General features: G+C 49.2%; 1 protein-coding gene across 1 annotated transcript in view; it reads left to right on the top strand.

The window, feature by feature from the left end:
* LOC144509511 (caspase recruitment domain-containing protein 11-like) overlaps positions 1-19,294 on the top strand; it is a 103,355-nt gene that overhangs the window by 44,103 nt on the left and 39,958 nt on the right. Inside the window, exons 5-8 of the mRNA XM_078238416.1 lie at positions 8,444-8,623; positions 12,543-12,692; positions 17,353-17,478; positions 18,226-18,435. Of these exons, the coding sequence (XP_078094542.1) occupies positions 8,444-8,623; positions 12,543-12,692; positions 17,353-17,478; positions 18,226-18,435 (666 nt within the window). The remainder of the gene's footprint in view (positions 1-8,443; positions 8,624-12,542; positions 12,693-17,352; positions 17,479-18,225; positions 18,436-19,294) is intronic.

Below are 19,294 nucleotides of genomic sequence, written 5' to 3'. Positions count from 1 at the left end.
CATCATGGGAAATCACTGGTTCACACTCCCAGTGCATCATGGGAAATCACTGGTTCACACTCCCAGTGCATCATGGGAAATCACTGTGCCCACTTGCAGTGCATCATGGGAAATCACTGATTCTTGCCCTATAGTCTTGTTGAAAATGACCGCCCTGCCTTTTCTTTTCATTCATTCATGGGACATTGGCGTCGCTGGCTGGCCAGGATTTATTGCCTATCCCTAGTTGCCTTTGGAGGGCAGTTGAGAGTCAACCACATTGCTGTGACTCTGGAATCACATTTAAAATTTATTTTATTAGTGTCACAAGTAGGCTTACATTAACACTGCAATGGAGTTACTGTGAAAATCCCCTAGTTGTCACACTCCGGCCCCTGTTCGGGTACACTGAGGGAGAATTTAGCATGGCCAATGCACATCTTTCAGACTGTGGGAGGAAACCGGAGCACCCGGAGGAAACCCAAGCAGACACGGGGAGAATTTGCAGACTCCACACAGACAGTGACCCGAGGCCGGAACCACTGAGCCATGTCGGCCAGACTAGGTGAGGACGGCAGATTTCCTTCTCTAAAGGGAAATTAGTGTCTTTCCGACAATGTTTCATGGTCATCAAATTAAGTAGATTCCTAATTCCAGATAATTTTTATAGAATTCGAATTCCACCAGCTGCTGTGGCGGGATTCGAACCCAGGTCCCCAGAACATGAGCTGAGTTTCTAGATAAATAGTCTAGCGATAATACCACTATGCCATTGCCTCCCCTCCTCACCTATTATCCCTTGGGAAACAGTTCAGTTTTTATTAGGATGGTGTGGGTGAAGGGGATCTGAATCCTCTTCCCCCCCCCCCCCCCCCCCGCCACCCCCTCGCCCCACACCTCTCCTTACGTCTCCATTGCCAGTGCTGTTCAATACACCCCTTCAGGAGTTACCCCCCCCTCACTTCCACTTGGCACCTTGGCTTGGGAAGTGCAGTAACCAGCTTACCCACTCCCCCTTGCCACCCACCCATCCTCTCCCAACCACTAGACAATCTCATTTTTCTTTTGAGTTGTAGATCAGTTAGGGATAAATATTGGCAGCGACTCTGGGGATACTTTTCCTCTTTTTCAAAGCACTGCTCATGCATAGTCAGGCTTCTGGCACATACAAGGCTGGAGGTGGCACTGTGGGTAGCATCCCTGCCTCTGGGCCAGCAACTCTGGGTTCAAATCCCACCCCAGGAACTTTCACTCTGCTCAGTCTGGCCGACATGGCACAGTGGATAGCACTGCTGCCTCACAGCGCCAGGGACCCGGCTCCGATTCCTGGCTTGGATCACTCACTGTGTGGAGTTTGCACGTTCTCCCCGTGTCTGCGTGGGTTTCCTCCGGGTGCTCCGGTTTCCTCCCACAGTCCAAAGGACGTGCTGGTTAGGGTGCATTGGCCATGCTAAGTTCTCTGCTCACCTCACCAGAGTATTTTAAAATTAATATCCACTCTTTAGGATAAAGTGTATTGATTTATGTCACAAGTAGGCTTACATTAACACTGTAATGAAGTTACTGTGAAAATCCCCTAGTCACCACACTCCAGCGCCTGTTCGGGTACACTGAGGGTCAATTTAGCACGGCCAATGCACCTAACCTACACATCTTTGGACACTAATGGGCAATTTAGCATGGCCAATCCACCTAACCTGCACATCTTTGGACACTAAGGGCAATTCAGCATGGCCAATCCACCTAACCTACACATCATGGGTCGCCGGGTCCGGATGGGATGTACCCCAGGTGACTGTGGGAGGCGAGGGAAGAGATTGCAGAGCCTCTGGTGATGATCTTTGTGTCGTCGATGGAGACGGGATAGGTGCCGGAGGATTGGAGGATTGCGGATGTGGTTCCTATTTTCAAGAAGGGGAATAGGGATAGCCCAGGAAATTACCGACCGGTGAGTCTAACCTCAGTGGTTGGTAAGCTGATGGAGAAGATCCTGAGGGACAAGATTTATGAGCATTTAGAGAGGTTTAGTATGCTCAAGAATACTCAGCATGGCTTTGTCAAAGGCAGATCGTGCCTTACGAGCCTGGTGGAGTTCTTCGAAAATGTGACTAAACACATTGACGAAGGGAAAGCGGTAGATGTGGTTTATATGGATTTTAGCAAGGCGTTCGGTAAGGTCCCCCATGCAAGGCTTCTCAAAAAAGTGAGAAGGCATGGGATCCAAGGGGCTGCTGCCCTGTGGATCCAGAACTGGCTTGCCCAAAGGAGGCAGAGAGTGTGTATAAATGAGTCTTTTTCTAATAGGAGGTCGGTCACCAGTGGTGTGCCCCAGGGATCTGTTCTGGGACCCTTGCTGTTTGTCATTTTCATAAATGACCTGGATAAGGAAGTGGAGGGATGGGTTGGTAAGTTTGCCGACGACACGAAGGTTGGTGGGGTTGTGGATAGTCTGGAGGGATGTCAGAAGTTACAGAGGAACATAGATAGGATGCAAGACTGGGCGGAGAAGTGGCAGATGGACTTCAACCCAGATAAATGCGTAGTGGTCCATTTTGGCAGGTCGAATGGGATGAAAGAGTACAATATAAAGGGAAAGACTCTTAGTACGGTAGAGGATCAGAAGGACCTTGGGGTCCGGGTCCATAGGACTCTAAAATCGGCCCCGCAGGTGGAGGAGGTGGTTAAGAAGGCGTATGGTGTGCTGGCCTTTATCAATCGAGGGATTGAGTTTAGGAGTCCGGGGATAATGATGCAGCTATATAAGACCCTCGTCAGACCCCACTTGGAGTACTGTACTCAGTTCTGGTCACCTCATTACAGGAAAGATGTGGAAAAGATTGAAAGGGTGCAGTGGAGATTTACAAGGATGTTGCCTGGATTGAGTGGCATGCCTTATGAGGATAGGCTGAGGGAGCTCGGTCTTTTCTCCTTGGAGAGACGTAGGATGAGAGGAGACCTAATAGAGGTATATAAGATGTTGAGAGGCATAGATCGGGTGGACTCTCAGAGGCTTTTTCCCAGGGTGGAAATGGCTGCTACGAGAGGACACGGGTTTAAGGTGCTGGGGGGTAGGTACAGGGGAAATGTTGGGGGGAAGTTTTTCACACAGAGGGTGGTGGGCGAGTGGAATCGGCTGCCGTCAGTGGTGGTGGAGGCAGACTCAATAGGGTCTTTCAAGAGACTCCTGGATGAGTACATGGGACTTAATAGGATGGAGGGTTATAGGTAGGCCTAAAAGGTAGGGATATGTTCGGCACAACTTGTGGGGCCGAAGGGCCTGTTTTGTGCTGTAGTTTTCTATGTTTCTATCTATCTTTTGGACTGTGGGAGGAAACCGGAGCATCCGGAGGAAACCTACGCAGACACGAAGAGAATGTGCAGACTCCACACAGACAGTGACCGAAGCCAGGAATCTAACCTGGGTCCCTGGTGTTGTGAGGCAGCAGTGCTAACCACTGCGCCACCATGCTTAAGAGGCCAGATTGGGTTTCTTAAGAAGCTAAACCCAACCTCTGTGCGTGCTTTTGAACTTGGACCCCACCTGCTTGGCTGAATCTCTTTGTTTGCCATGGATCAGATACAGCCTTGTCAATGAAGCGGGGCCTGTATCCATATCTTTCCCAATATCGGGAACAAAGATTGCCGACTGATCCAAAATCTGAGGCCGTTTCGGACCTTCCCCAATGTTTGTTCATTTTCTTTCACTCTTTAGAATCATACAGTGCAGAGGAGGCCCTTCGACCCATCAAGTCTGTGCCGACACATCCTGTCCTTCACCTCGAACTTGTGTGCCCTTGTGAATGAATCAGCTAAGGGGAACATCTGCCCCTTATCCACTCTGCCCATGTCCCTCATAGTCTTGTACACTTTGATCAGGTTGCCCCTCTGATGGTGGCATAGTGGTATTGTCACTGGATGAGTAATCTAGAAAACTAGGGTAATCCTCCGGGGTCCCAGGTTCGGATCCCACCATGGCAGATGAAGGAATTTGTAATCAATAAAGATCTGGAATTAAAAGTCTAATCTTTACCATGAAACAATTGTCATAAAAACTCATCTGTCATCTCAGGATCTTGTATGTTTCAATTAGATTCCCCCCTCACTTTTGGGATGGCACGGTAGCACAGTGATTAGCACTGCGACTTCACAGCTCCAGGGACCTGGGTTCGATTCCCGGCTTGGGTCACTGTCTGTGTGGAGTTTGCACATTCTCCTCGTGTCTGCGTGAGTTTCCTCCGGGTGCTCCGGTTTCCTCCCACAGTCCAAAGATGTGCGGGTTAGGTTGATTGGCCATGCTAAAATTGTCCCTTAGTGTCCTGAGATGCGTAGGTTAGAGGGATTAACGGGTAAAATATGGAGGGATATGGGGGTAGGGCCTGGGTGGGGTTGTGGTCGGTGCAGACTTGATAGGCCGAATGGCCTCTTTCTGCACTGTAGGGTTTCTATGATTTCTGCTCCAACGCAAACAACCCAAGCCTACAGTCTTCATTATCTCTTGATTTATCCTCTAACCTACAGTATAGCTGTTATTAGGGGGTCTATAGAGTACTCCCACCAGTTGTACTTGTTCTGGACTCTCCAACCAAGGAAAACTTCTACCCTGCCTATTTCTTGAAGTATTTTGGAGGTCTCAGCGAGATCACCTCTCACTCTTCCAAACTCTAGAACATTTGGCACAGTTCGCCTACTCCCACCGCAGGGTGGTGGTTTCCAGGGGTGGTACGGCTTGGCAAGTGGCTGCCATCAAACAGGGATGTTGCTTTAGGTATGATTAGGAGCTAGGATTCCCTGAGCGTGGTTTGTGGCCTACAATAGCCGCCCCCCCGGTACCCTCTTCCACATTTCCTCCCCCCCAAAGAATAAGACCACATTTGGAATATTGTGTGCAATTTTGGTCGCCACACTGCCAGAAGGACATGGAAGATTTGGAGGGAGCGCAAAGAAGGTTCACCAGGATGTTGCCTGGTCTCGAGGGCATTGGCTATGAGGAGAGGTTGGATAAACTCGGATTGTTTTCACTGGATAGATGAGGGGCGACCTGATAGAGGGCTACCGTAATAAGTCCTCAGAGGCAGAAGTCCCTTTATTTATAAGTCTGACAACAGCCTACAGAGCGCGTTCAGTGAGCAGTCTACACTCGGAGTCCCAGAGGAACTGACACGCCTGGTTAAATCCAAAGCAAGAGGCTCCTTGATTGGCCCATCAATTTGGCCCTTAATCAGGGAGCTCATATTCTAACAGGCCCACCTCAATTGCCTGATTAAAGTCAATACATCTAAAAAATGATGAGAGGCATAGACAGGATGGATAGTCAGAGGCTTTTTTCCCAGGGCTGAAAGATCAACTACAAGAGGGTACAGGTTTAACTTGAGAGCGGGGGGGCAAGTTTAGGGCAGACTTGCGGGGAACATCTTTCACACAGAGAACGGTGGGTGTCTGGAACACTTTGCCAGTGGAGGTAGTGGAAGTGTGCACGTTGGCAACATTCAAGGCAAGTCTTGTTAGACACAGGAATGGGAGGTGAACAGAGGGATAGAAACCGTGTATGTGCGCAGGCTTGATGGGCCAAAGGGCCTGTTCCCGTGCTGTATTGTTCTTTAAAAAACAAACCCCGTGTGGAATGGAGTCAGGTAACTCGGCCACCTGCAGCAGTGAGGCCTGAGGCCCAAATTTGGGCCTAGCAGTTGCCTAGGCACAGTCGAGCCTTGGGTTCACGTTGTTACCCATTTGTTCAGTATTCTTATGAGCAAGACACTGACACATTGAAATACAAGTGAACCTCAAGGGGTAAGGATTGGAATAAGACTTAGACGAGGGCCTTGGATTAGATGGGTGATAATTATCCAACCGCGGGCTTGACTGAAACCATTGTGATGATCGAGGAGGGGTGCGGTGGAAGGGGGAGGTGGTGGTCGAGGCTCGTCGAAATCCAGTACTAACTGCGTGCTACAGAGAAACATAGAAATATAGAAAGTAGAAGCAGGAGGAGGCCACTCGGCCCTTCGAGCCTGTTCCGCCATTCATGTTGATCATGGCTGATCATCAAATTCAATATCCTGATTCCCCCCTTCCTCCCATGTCCCATGATCCCTTTACCCCCAAGAGCTATATCTAATTTCTTCTTCAAATCACACAACGTTTTGGCCTCAACTACTTTCTGTGGGAGTGAATTCCACACATTCACCACCCTCTGGGTGAAGAAATTTCTCCTCACCTCAGTTCTAAAAGGTTATCCTCAAACTGTGACTCCTATGGTTAGGAGAGCTTTATATTGAGAGAGCGAGAGTTCTAGGTGAGGTAATGTGCCTGAAAATACAGCATCATTCACACTTGGGGGCGGCACGGTAGCACAGTGCTGCTTCACAGCTCCAGGGACCTGGGTTCGATTCCCGGCTCGGGTCACTGTCTGTGTGGATTTGCACATTCTCCTCGTGTCTGCGTGGGTTTCCTCCGGGTGCTCCGGTTTCCTCCCACAGTCCAAAGATGTGCGGGTTAGGTTGATTGGCCATTCTAAATTGCCCTTAGTGTCCTGGGATGCGTAGATGAGAGGGGTGAGCGGGTAAAATATGTAGGGATATGGGGGTAGGGCCTGGGTGGGATTGTGGTCGGTGCAGACTCGATGGGCCGAATGGCCTCTTTCTGTACTGAAGGGTTTCTATGAATGAAAAAAAACTCTTCAGGCTGTGCCCAGATCGGAAGGCCACAATTGAGTCAATGGTGACAGAGGATGTGGCGCCATCTTGTGTTCGCTCTGAGCAACGTCTCTCATCCAAGGCAAACAACCCATCTATTGTTTTAGCATAGAACCACAGAATCCCTACAGTGCAGAAGGAGGCCATTCAGCCTCCCGAGTCTGCACTGACCATAATCCCACCCAGGCCCTATCCCCATAACCCCACTCATTTACCCTAGCTAGTCCCCCTCACACTAAGGGGCAATTTAGCATGGCCAATCCACCTAACCCACTCATTGGGACGGCACGGTAGCACAGTTGTTAGCACTGATGCTTCACAGCGCCAGAGACCTGGGTTCGATTCCTGGCTTGGGTCACTGTCTGTGTGGAGTCTGTATGTTCTCCCCGTGTCTGCGTGGGTTTCCTCCGGGTGCTCCGGTTTCCTCCCACATTCTGAAAGACGTGCTGGTTAGGGTGCATTGACCCGAACAGGTGCCGGACTGTGGCGACTAGGGGAATTTCACAGGAGCTTCGCAGTAACTACATTGCAGTGTTAATGTAAGTCTTACTTGTGACTAATAAATAAATAAACTTTAAATCGTTGGACACTAAGAGGCAATTTAGCACGGTCAATCCACTTAACCTACACATCTTTGGTCACTAAGGGGCAATTTAGCATGGCCAATCCACTTAACCTACACATCTTTTGCACTGTGGGAGGAAAACACAGCACCCGGAGGAAACCCACGCAGACACGGGGAGAACGTGCAGACTCCGCACAGACAGTGACCCAAGCCGGGAATCGAACTCGGGTCCCTGGCGCTGTGAGGCAGCAGTGCTAACCCACTGTGCCACCGTGTCGCAATCAGCAATCAGACAAACGGGGGATCTTAAAGGGAGAAAATAGTACCAGCCAATATGTCAAGCTCAAAAGTCTGAAATGTTTGGTTTAGTCCGGGTAGTGTGTTAATTCCTGGGCCAATGAGCACAGAGTCCACAGCAACGGACCCTGAACCAAGCCCTTGGAGTTGGGGTAAGCGGGAGGGGGAAGGGTGATCATGTGACCATGCGGGAGTTGGGGGAAGGGGATGGTCAGCGGCTCAGCCAGATTAATGTGGGGTTGGGAGAAACACTCGTCTCCCTGCCTCACATTCAGCTAAATTTATTTTAGGCGCTTGCTTTGTTGGTTATGGCCTGGGTGGTAGGCCCCATGGAGACCCAGGTTCTCCGCAGACAGTCCAAAAATTTGTGGGAGGAAACTGGAGCACTCGGAGGAAACCCACGCAGACACGGGGAGAATGTGTAAACTCTACACAGACAGTGACCCAAACCAGGAATCGAGCCCGGGTCCCTGGCGCTGTGAGGCAGCAGTGTTAACCACTGTGCCAGCGTGCCGATAGGGGGACACTCGAGGTAACAGTGAAGGGATATGAAGGGAGAAAGCATTGTGGGGTGATGCCTGGTTATATCTGGATAGATGGGAATGGGGGCAGTCCCACACACAGCTGGGTGAGGGGTCAGAATGCAGCATGTCACCGGGCTACCAGTGAGAACCAGGTCAGGGACAGGGTCAGGTTAGGGTCACGGTCAAGATCTGGGCCAGGGTCAGGCCGGGGTCAGTGTCAGGGTAAGGGTCAGGGCAGGGCAGGGTCAAGGTCAAGGTCAGGGTCACTGTCAGGGTGAGGGTCTGTGTCAGGGTCTGTGTCAGGGTCTGTGTCAGGGTCTGTGTCAGGGTCTGTGTCAGGCCAGGGCCTGCTCTGCCTCACTATGACATGTTCACCCCTCTTTCAGAATGACCAGATGAAGTGCAGGCTGCACGGGATACAGGAGGAGTGCCTGATGGCGCGGAAACTCTCCAGCAAGCTGAAGATGGACATTGAGCAAATGCCGAGCAGACCCAGCCTCACAAAGCTGCAGCTGGACAACGAGCAGTTACAGAGCACCATTCAGCAACTGCAACACTTCATACAGGTACCTGACCCCTGACCCCTGTCGCCGGCTCAACACCTGGCTCAGCAACGCAACCGAAAACCTCATCCTGCTTCTGCTGCACCCCCCCGTCACCCTACCCCCTGCGCCCTTCCGCCCTCCACCCCTCACCACCCCCTCCACTCCCCCGATTGTGGACAAGACCATCCCACAGCAGGAGCTGAGCTGAGTCCACGAAAAGATCAGCCATGATCTTATTGAATGGCGGAGCAGGCTCGAGGGCTCAGATGGCCGACTCCTGCTCCTAGTTCTTATGTTTAATGCAGCCTGCTTGACTTTTTATTAATTCGTGGGATATGGGTATTACTGGCTGGGCCAGCATTTATTGCCCATGCCTAGTTGCCCTTGGAGGGCAGTTGAGAGTCAACCACATTGCTGTGGCTCTGGAGTCACATGTAGGCCAGACCAGGTAAGGACGGCAGATTTCCTTCCCTAAAGGACATTAGTGAATCAGATGGGTTTTTCTGATAATTAACAATGGTTTCATGGTCATCAGTAGATTCTTAATTCCAGATATTTTTTATTGAATTCAAATTCCACCATCTGCTGTGGCGGGATTCGAAGCCGGGTCCCCAGAAGATTAGCTGAGTTTCTGGCGTTCCTAGCCATAATACCACTAGGCCACTGCCTCCTCTAATTGGCACCCCATCCACAAACATTCACTCTCTTCACCACCGATGCCCAGTGGCAGCCGTGTGTACCATCTACAAGACGTACTGCAGCAACTCACCAAGGCTCCTTAAACAGCACCTTCCAAACTCATGACCTCTACCACCTAGAACGAGCAGCAGATAGCTGGGAACATCACTATCTAGAAGTTCCCCTTCAAGTCACTCACTATCCCGACTTGGAAATATATTGTTGTTCCTTCACTGTCGCTGGGTCAAAATCCTGGATCTCCCTTCCTAACAGCACTGTGGGTGTACCTACATCACATGGACTGCAGCAGTTCAAGAACACAGCTCACTACCACCTTCTCAAAGGCAATTAGGTATCGGCAATAAATACAGGCCTCGCCAGCAAAACCCACATCCAATGAATGATTTTTAAAGAGAAACGGTGGCGCAGTGGTTAGCACTGCTGCCTCATCACTCCAGGGACCTGAGTTCGATTCCGGCCTTGGGTTACTGTCTGGGTGAAGTTCGCGCATTCTCCCTGTGTCTGAATGGGTTTCCTCCGGGTGCCCTGGGTTCCTCCCACTGTCCAAAGATGTGCAGGTTAGGTGGATTGGCCATGCTAAATTGCCCCTTAGTGTCTAAAGATGTGCTGGTTAGGTGGATTGTCCATGCTAAATTGCCCCTTAGTGTCCAAAGATGCGTGGGTTAGAATGATTGGCCATGCTAAATTGCCACTCCGTGTCCAAAGGTGTGGAGGGGAGGAGGTGCTCGCTGTCTTGAGGCAAATCAGAGTGGATAAATCCCCAGGACCGGACAGGGTATTCCCACGGACCTTGAGGGAAGCTAGTGTTGAACTTGCAGGGGTCCTGGCAGACATATTTAAAATGTCAGTATTCACGGGGGAGGTGCCGGATGATTGGAGGGTGGCTCATGTTGTTCCGTTGTTTAAAAAAGGTTCCAAAAGAAATCCGGGAAATTATCGGCCAGTAAGTTTGACGTCGGTGGTGGGCAAGTTATTGGAAGGTGTGATAAGGGATAGGATCTACAAATATTTGGATAGACAGGGACTTATTAGGGAGAGTCAACATGGCTTTGTGCGTGGTAGGTCATGTTTGACCAATCTATTAGAGTTTTTCGAGGAGGTTACCAGGAAAGTGGATGAAGGGAAGGCGGTGGATGTTGTCTACCTGGATTTCAGCAAGGCCTTTGACAAGGTCCCTCAAAGGTTAGGAAGGTTCAGTCGCTAGGTATACATGGGGAGGTAGTAAATTGGATAAGACACTGGCTCAATGGAAGAAGCCAGAGAGTGGTTGTGGAGGATTGCTTTTCTGAGTGGAGGCCTGTGACTAGTGGTGTGCCGCAGGGATCGGTGTTGGGTCCATTGTTGTTTGTCATCTATATCAATGATCTGGATGATAATGTGATAAATTGGATCAGCAAGTTTGCTGATGATACAAAGATTGGAGGTGTAGTGGACAGAGAGGAAGGTTTCCAAAGCTTGCAGAGGGATTTGGACCAACGAGAAAAATGGGCTGAAAAATGGCAAATGGAATTTAGCGCAGACAAGTGTGAGATATTGCACTTTGGAAGGACAAACCAAAGAAGAACGTACAGGGTAAATGGTAGGACTCTGAAGAGTGCAGTTGAACAGAGGGATCTGGGAATACAGGTACAGAATTCCCTAAAAGTGACGTCACAGGTGGATAGGGTCGTAAAGAGTGCCTTTGGTACATTGGCCTTTATAAATCGGAGTATTGAGTATAAAAGTTGGGAGTGTTATGGTAAGGTTATATAAGGCATTGGTGAGCCCGAATTTGGAGTATTGTGTACAGTTTTGGTCACCTAGTTACAGGAAGGATGTAAATAAGATTGAAAGAGTGCAGAGAAGGTTCACAAGGATGTTGCCGGGACTTGAGAAGCTGAGTTACAGAGAGAGATTGAATAGGTTGGGACTTTATTCCCTGGAGCGTAGAAGATTGAGGGGAGATTTGATAGAGGTGTATAAGATTTTGATGGGTATAGATAGAGTGAATGCAAGCAGGCTTTTTACGCTGAGGCTAGGGGAGAAAAAAACCAGAGGGCATGGGTTAAGGGTGAAAGGAGAAAAGTTTAAAGGGAATATTAGGGGGGGCTTCTTCACGCAGAGAGTGGTGGGAGTGTGGAATGAGCTGCCGGATAAAGTGGTAAATGCGGGGTCACTTTTAAACTTTAAGAAAAACTTGGACGGGTTCATGGATGAGAGGGGTGTGGAGGGATATGGTCCAAGTGCAGGTCAGTGGGACTAGGCATAAAATGGTTCGGCACAGACAAGAAGGGCCAAAAGGCCTGTTTCTGAGCTGTAATTTTCTATGGTTCTATGGTGTGTAGGTTAGGTGGATTGGCCATGCTAAATTGCCCCTTAGTGCCCAAAGATGTGCAGGTTAGGTGGATTGGCCATGCTAAATTGTCCCTTAGTGACCAAAGATGTGCAGGTTAGGTGGATTGGCCATGCTAAATGGCCCCTTAGTGCCCAAAGATGTGCAGGTTAGGTGGATTGGCCATGCTAAATTGTCCCTTAGTGACCAAAGATGTGCAGGTTAGGTGGATTGGCCATGCTAAATTGCCCCTCCGTGTCCAAAGGTGCGTGGGTTAGGTGGATTGGCCATGCTAAATTGCCCCTCTGTGTCCAAAGGTACGTGGGTTAGGTGGATTGGCCATGCTAAATTGTCCCTTAGTGTCAGGGGGACTAACTAGGGTAAGTTACAGGGATAGGTCTGGGTGGGATTATTGTTGGTGCAGGCTTGATGGGCCGAATGGCCTTTTGCTGCACCGTATGTCTTTTCTACAGTCCAAAGATGAGCGGGTTAGGCTGATTGGCCAGGTTAAAATTGTCCCTGAGATGCGTAGGTTAGAGGGATTAGCGGGTAAATATGTGGGGGTAGGGCCTGGGTGGGATTGTGGTCGGTGCAGACTCGATGGGCCGAATGGCCTCCTTCTGCACTGTAGGGTTTCTATGATTCTATGATTAGGGTCGGGTTTCACCTGCCCACAAAAGCCTTGAGCGAATGGTGACTCCAGGATGGCAGTGTGGGTATGGTTTCAGAGCAGTATGCCACTCCTTCAGGCTGTCTTGATCTAGAATCCATGCGTACTTAATCTGCCATGTACTTATCCCCCCCTCCACTCCCAAATCAAATCTCATTTGTCACACTGATAGAAACGGGGAATGGATCTCACCGGGTTAGAGTAAACTCCTCATGAGCTTTCTCCAAAAAGGAATCTCTGTTGTTCATTCCCTGCGACAGGTGAAGAACACTCTTCCCAGCACCGAGAAGGCCCTCCTGGATATCATGGATCACGACCGGAAGGAGGCATTGGAAGACAGGCAGGAATTGGTCGAGAAATTCTACAACACTACCATGGAACTCCAGCAAGCTGAGGAACTCCGAGATAAAGTAATTGAATGTGGACTAAAACAGCATGGCTCAGTTTCGAACATTGTGTTGCAGACTGAGTTTCTTGATGAAAGTGGAGAAAAGGGTACACGGTTTGTGGTGGAAGGTATTGTGGCGGGCACGGTAGCACAGTGGTTAGCACTGCTGCCTCACAGCGCCAGTGACCCGGGTTCAATTCCGGCCTCGGGTCACTGTCTGTGTTGAGTTTGCACATTCTCCCCGTGTCTGCATGGGTTCCCCTCCAGGTGCTCCGTTTCCTCCCAGATTTCAAAGCTGTGTGGATTAGGTGGATTGGCCAGGTTAAATTGCCCCTTAGTGTCCTAAGATGTGCAGGTTTGGTGGATTGGCCATGGTAAATTGCCCCTTCGTGTCCAAAGATGCGCAGGTTAGGTGGATTGGCCATGCTAAATTGCCCCTTAGTGTCCTAAGATGTGCAGGTTTGGTGGATTGGCCATGGTAAATTGCCCCTTCGTGTCCAAAGATGCGCAGGTTAGGTGGATTGGCCATGGTAAATTGCCCGTTAGTGTCCTAAGATGCGCAGGTTAGGTGGATTGGCCATGGTAAATTGCCCCTTAGTGTCCTAAGATGCGCAGGTTAGGTGGATTGGCCATGCTAAATTGCCCCTTAGTGTCCTAAGATGTGCACATGAGATGGATCGACCATGGGAAATGTGTGGTGTGTCAGAGACAGGGTGGGAGAGGGAGCCTGGGTAAGATACTCTGTCTGAGAGTCGGTGCAGACCTGATGGGCCGAATGGCCTCTTCTGCACTATCGGGATTCCAGATTTGTCATTATAATTTACCCACTGATGGTTTAACATTCTCCTCGTTGATGTCATGGGTTGGTTTAAACTCTGCCCGAACACTTTTGGGACCAGCTCACAGAATCACAAATCTCGGAGAATATTAGCAGTGTTTGGCCAGCAAATCTTGCAATGATAAAGCACAAACTCAGCATCTTTAAGCCACGGAAAAACATTTTATTGATCTGTTGCCAGACTGTAATCAGCCATCCAATTGGCACACTGCAATTTCCTACTAACATGTAGGTGTTTGAGGCAGTTCAGAGAAGGTTTACTAACTAATACCGGGAATGGGCAGGTTGTCTTATGAGGAAAGGTTGGACAGGATGACACGGAGGTTAGCGCTGCTGCCTCACGGCACCAGGGACCTGGCTTCAATTCCGGCCTCAGGTCACTGTCTTGTGTGGAGTTTGCACATTCTCCCCGTGTCTGCGCGGGTTTCCTCCGGGTGCTCCGCTTTCTTCCCACACTCCAAAAACATGCAGGTTAGGTAGATTGGCCATGTTAAATTGCCTCTTGGTGTCCAAAGATGTGCCGGTTAGGTTGATTGATTATGCTAAATTGCTCCTTAGTGTCCAAAGATGTGTAGGTTAGGTGGATTGGCCATGCTAAATTGCCCCTTAAGGGATTAGCAGAGTAAACATAGAAACATAGAAACATAGAACAGTCCAGCACAGAACAGGCCCTTCGGCCCACGATGTTGTGCCGAGCTTTATCTGAAACCAAGATCAAGCTATCCCACTCCCTATCATCCTGGTGTGCTCCATGTGCCTATCCAATAACCGCTTAAATATTCCTAAAGTGTCTGACTCCACTATCACTGCAGGCAGTCCATTCCACACCCCAACCACTCTCTGCGTAAAGAACCTACCTCTGATATCCTTCCTATATCTCCCACCATGAACCCTATAGTTATGCCCCCTTGTAATAGCTCCATCCACCCGAGGAAATAGTCTTTGAACGTTCACTCTATCTATCCCCTTCATCATTTTATAAACCTCTATTAAGTCTCCCCTCAGCCTCCTCCGCTCCAGAGAGAACAGTCCTCGCTCCCTCAACCTTTCCTCATAAGACCTACCCTCCAAACCAGGCAGCATCCTGGTAAATCTCCTCTGCACTCTTTCCAGTGCTTCCACATCCTTCTTATAGTGAGGTGGCCAGAACTGCACACAATATTCCAAATGTGGTCTCACCAAGGTCCTGTACAGTTGCAGCATAACCCCACAGCTCTTAAACTCCAACCCCCTGTTAATAAAAGCAAACACACTATAGGCCTTCTTCACAGCTCTATCCACTTGAGTGGCAACCTTTAGAGATCTGTGGATATGGACCCCAAGATCTCTTTGTTCCTCCACAGTCTTCAGAACCCTACCTTTGACCCTGTAATCCACATTTTAAATTAGTCCTACCAAAATGAATCACCTCACATTTATCAGGGTTAAACTCCATTTACCATTTTTCAGCCCAGCTTTGCATCCTATCTGTCTCTTTGCAGCCTACAACAGCCCTCCACCTCATCCACTACTCCACCAATCTTGGTGTCATCAGCAAATTTACTGATCCACCCTTCAGCCCCCTCCTCTAAGTCATTAATAAAAATCACAAAGAGCAGAGGACCAAGCACTGATCCCTGCGGCACTCCGCTAGCAACCTGCCTCCAGTCCGAAAATTCTCCATCCACCACCACCCTCTGTCTTCGATCAGACAGCCAGTTACCTATCCAATCGGCCAACTTTCCCTCTATCCCACACCTCCTTACTTTCATCATAAGCCGACCATGGGGGACCTTATCAAACGCCTCACTAAAATCCATGTATATGACATCAACTGCCCTACCTTCATCAACACACTTAGTTACCTCCTCAAAAAATTCAATCAAATTTGTGAGGCACGACTTGCCCTTCACGAATCTGTGCTGACTACCCCGGATTAATCCGCATCTTTCTAAATGGTCGTAAATCCCATCCCTAAGGAGCTTTTCCATCAATTTACCAACCACCGAAGTAAGACTAACCGGTCTATAATTACCAGGGTCATTTCTATTCCCTTTCTTAAACAGAGGAACAACATTCACCACTCTCAGTCCTCTGGCACCATCCCCGTGGACAGTGAGGACCCAAAGATCAAAGCCAAAGGCTCTGCAATCTCATCCCTTGCCTCCCAAAGAATCCTAGGATATATTTCATCAGGCCCAGGGGACTTATCGACCTTCAGTTTATTCAAAACTGCCAGGACATCCTCCCTCCGAACATCTATTTCCTCCAGCCTATTAGCCTGTAACAGCTTCTCTTCATCAAAAACATGGCCCCTCTCCTTGGTGAACACTGAAGAAAAGTATTCATTCATCACCTCGCCTATCTCTACTGACTCCATACACAAGTTCCCACTACTGTCCTTGACCGGCCCTAACCTCACCCTGGTCATTCTTTTATTCCTGACATAAGAGTAAAAAGCCTTGGGGTTTTCCTTGATCCGACCCGCCAAGGACTTCTCATGTCCCCTCCTAGCTCTCCTAAGCCCCTTTTTCAGCTCATTCCTTGCTAACTTGTAACCCTCAATTGAGCCATCTGAACCTTGTTTCCTCATCCCTACATAAGCTTCCCTCTTCCTTTTCACAAGACATTCCACCTCTTTCGTGAACCATGGTTCCCTCACTCGGCCATTTCCTCTTTGCCTGACAGGGACATACCTATCAAGGACACCCAGTATTTGTTCCTTGAAAAAGTTCCACTTTTCATTAGTGCCTTTCCCTGACAGTTTCTGTTCCCATCTTATGCCCCCTAATTCTTGCCTAATCGCATCATAATTACCTCTCCCCCAATTGTAAACCTTGCCCTGCCGTACGGCCCTATCCCTCTCCATTGCAATAACAAAAGACACCGAATTGTGGTCACTATCTCCAAAGTGCACTCCCACAACCAAATCTAACACTTGGCCCGGTTCATTTCCCAGTACCAAATCCAATGTGGCCTCACCTCTTGTCGGCCTATTCACATGTTGTGTCAGGAAACCCTCCTGCACACACTGCACAAAAACTGCCTCATCCGAACTATTTGACCTACAAAGGTTCCAATCAATATTTGGAAAGTTAAAGTCCCCCATGACAACTCCCTGTGACCCCCACACATATCCATAATCTGCTTAGCAATTTCTTCCTCCACATCTCTATTACTATTTGGGGGCCTATAGTAAACTCCTAACAACGTGACCGCTCCTTTCCTATTTCTAACTTCAGCCCATATTACCTCAGTGTGCAGATCCCCCTCGAAGTGCCTTTCCGCAGCCGTTAAACTATCCTTGATTCTGCATAGCATTCCGTGGATAGGGCCTGGGTGGGATTGTGGTCGGTGCAGGCTCGATGGGCTGAATGGCCTCCTTCTGCACTGTAGGATTCTATGATCCTATTCTATCCTATGATTCTCGGATTGGCTTGTATTTGCTGGAGCTCAGAGAAATAAGAGGCGACTTGACTAAAATATGCAAGAATCCTGAGGGGACTTGACAAAGGTGGATGTGGAGAGGATATTTCCACTTGTGGGAGAATCTAAAACTCGGAGGTCACTGTTTAAAAATAAGGGGTCGCCCGTTTAAAACAGGGATGAGGAGAATTGTTTCTCTCAGAGGGTGCTGAGAATTTGGAACTCTCTTCCTCGAAAGGTGGTGGAGGCAGAGTCTTTGAATATTTATAAGGCAGAGCTGGATGGATTCTTGCTTAACAAGGGGGTGAAAGGTTATCGGGGGGTCGGAGGGAATGTGGGGTTGTGGTTACAGCCATGATCTTGTTGAATGGGAGAGCAGGCATGAGGGGCCGAGTGGCCTACCCCTGCTCCTGATTAATACGTTCTTATGTCATTGCAGTATCAGAGAGAGAAAGAAGAACTCACTCTGCAGTCGGCGATGGTGCTGAAGGAATGCCAAATGCACAAACACAGGATGGAAACCATTCTGAAACAGCTGGAAGAGGTGGAGAAGGAGCGTGACCAGGTATCGTCCACATCCAGCACATCCTGCCATCCACTGTCTATTCAAACTGAACTATTGTATCTCAAAGACTGGGGGAGGGATGGGGTCGGCGGAAGGGGTTAACTGACTGACCGAGTATTTATCAAATCCCTACAGAGCGGAAGGAGGCCATGCTAGGTGGATTGGCCGCGCTAAATTGCCCCCTTAGTGTCAGGGGGACTGGCTAAGGTAAATGCATAGGATGATGGGGATAGGGCCTGGGTGGGATTGTGGTTGGTGCAGACTCGATAGGCTGAATAGCCGCCTTCTGCACTGTAGGGATTCGAGGATTCTATTCGGCCCCATCGAGCCTGCACCAACAACAATCCCACCCAGGCCCTATCCCCGTAACCCTACATATTTACCCTACCTGGTTTCCCCTGATACTAAGGGGCAATTTAACATGGCCAATCCACCTAACCCGCACATCTTTGGAGTGTGGGAGAAAATCAGAGCACCCGGAGGAAACCCACGCAGACCTGGGTGGGATTGTGTTCGGTGCAGACTCGATGGGCCGAATGGCCTCCTGTAGGGATTCTATGATCCTGGCCTCCTTCTGCACTGTAGGGACTCTATGATCCCATGAAAGAATTAAAAAGCAACCATTATACGGTCACAGATTAGATATCTCAACAATTTGGGATGCAAATCATACAAGTATTGCCAAACCGACAGAATGGTAGGATGTTTCATCCCCATTTTAATTTCCTGACCATCTCTGTTTAACAGGCTCTGAAGGTTCGCAACGAGGCTCAGACCATGTACGCCCAAAGCATGCTGGATAACGGCAGGTACCGACGGCAGATCTTTGCGTTGGAAGAGAAACTGGACAGCCTTCAGCTGGAGCTGACGAAGAAGGAAGGAGAGGTTGGCACCCTGAAGAACCAGCTGCGCCAACTCAATGAGGGCCACAGCACTGCCGACTACCTGGATTTCTGTGTAAAATCCCTCATGTCAATCTTCAAAGAAGCGCCTTGCATTTGCTCTGTGCCCGCGGTGACGATGCCGCTCTGCCGCTGCCTTTTCCCCCCACTAATGGGCAATGCCCCACATTCTCTCTCAATTCGTTACTTCCGAATTGTAGTCACTGCAAAAATGTGGAGACTATTTCACACCTCACACCGCACCCATAAACGGGAATAGAGAGGCCTGACCCGTCACATAGAAACTAGAAGCAGGTGTAGGCCATTCGGAGAAAAAAAGAATTAACATCCAGTGCCATGCACGTCAAATTAATTAACATTCATCCGTGAATGTCATCACTCCTCTCCCACCCCTGCTGTAATCTAGTTCTGTGTGCACTGGATCTGTCTCTCTACGACACGACGTTTGCAACCGTCCCTCTGCTACCGCAACTTGAACAGGCAGAGAAACATCAAAACATAGAAACTAGAAGCAGGAGGAGGCCATTCGGCCCTTCGAGCCTGCTCCGCCATTCATTTTGATCATGGCTGATCATCAAATTCAATATCTTGATCCCCCCCTTCCCCCCCATATCCCTTGATCCCTTTAGCCCCCAAGAGCTACATCTAATTTGTTCTTGAAATCACAATTTCTTCCGGAAATCACACAATTTTTTTTAAACGCAGAGAGTGATAGGTGTCTGTAACGTGCTGCTAGGTGGTGGAGGCAGAGACGATAGGGGCGTTTAAGGGGCTTTTAGATAAGCACAGGAATATGCGAGGAATAGAGGGATATGGACCAAGGGCCGGCAGAAGGGGTTAGTTTAATTTGGCGTCATGTCCGGCTCAAAATTGTGGGCAGTAGGTCCTGTTCCTATGCTGTACTGTTCTATGTT

The sequence above is a fragment of the Mustelus asterias genome, chromosome 21 (assembly GCF_964213995.1).
Source record: "Mustelus asterias chromosome 21, sMusAst1.hap1.1, whole genome shotgun sequence".
Taxonomy (NCBI): domain Eukaryota; kingdom Metazoa; phylum Chordata; class Chondrichthyes; order Carcharhiniformes; family Triakidae; genus Mustelus; species Mustelus asterias.
Note: the sequence above shows the minus strand (reverse complement) of the source record. Positions and strands in the feature narration are given on the sequence as shown.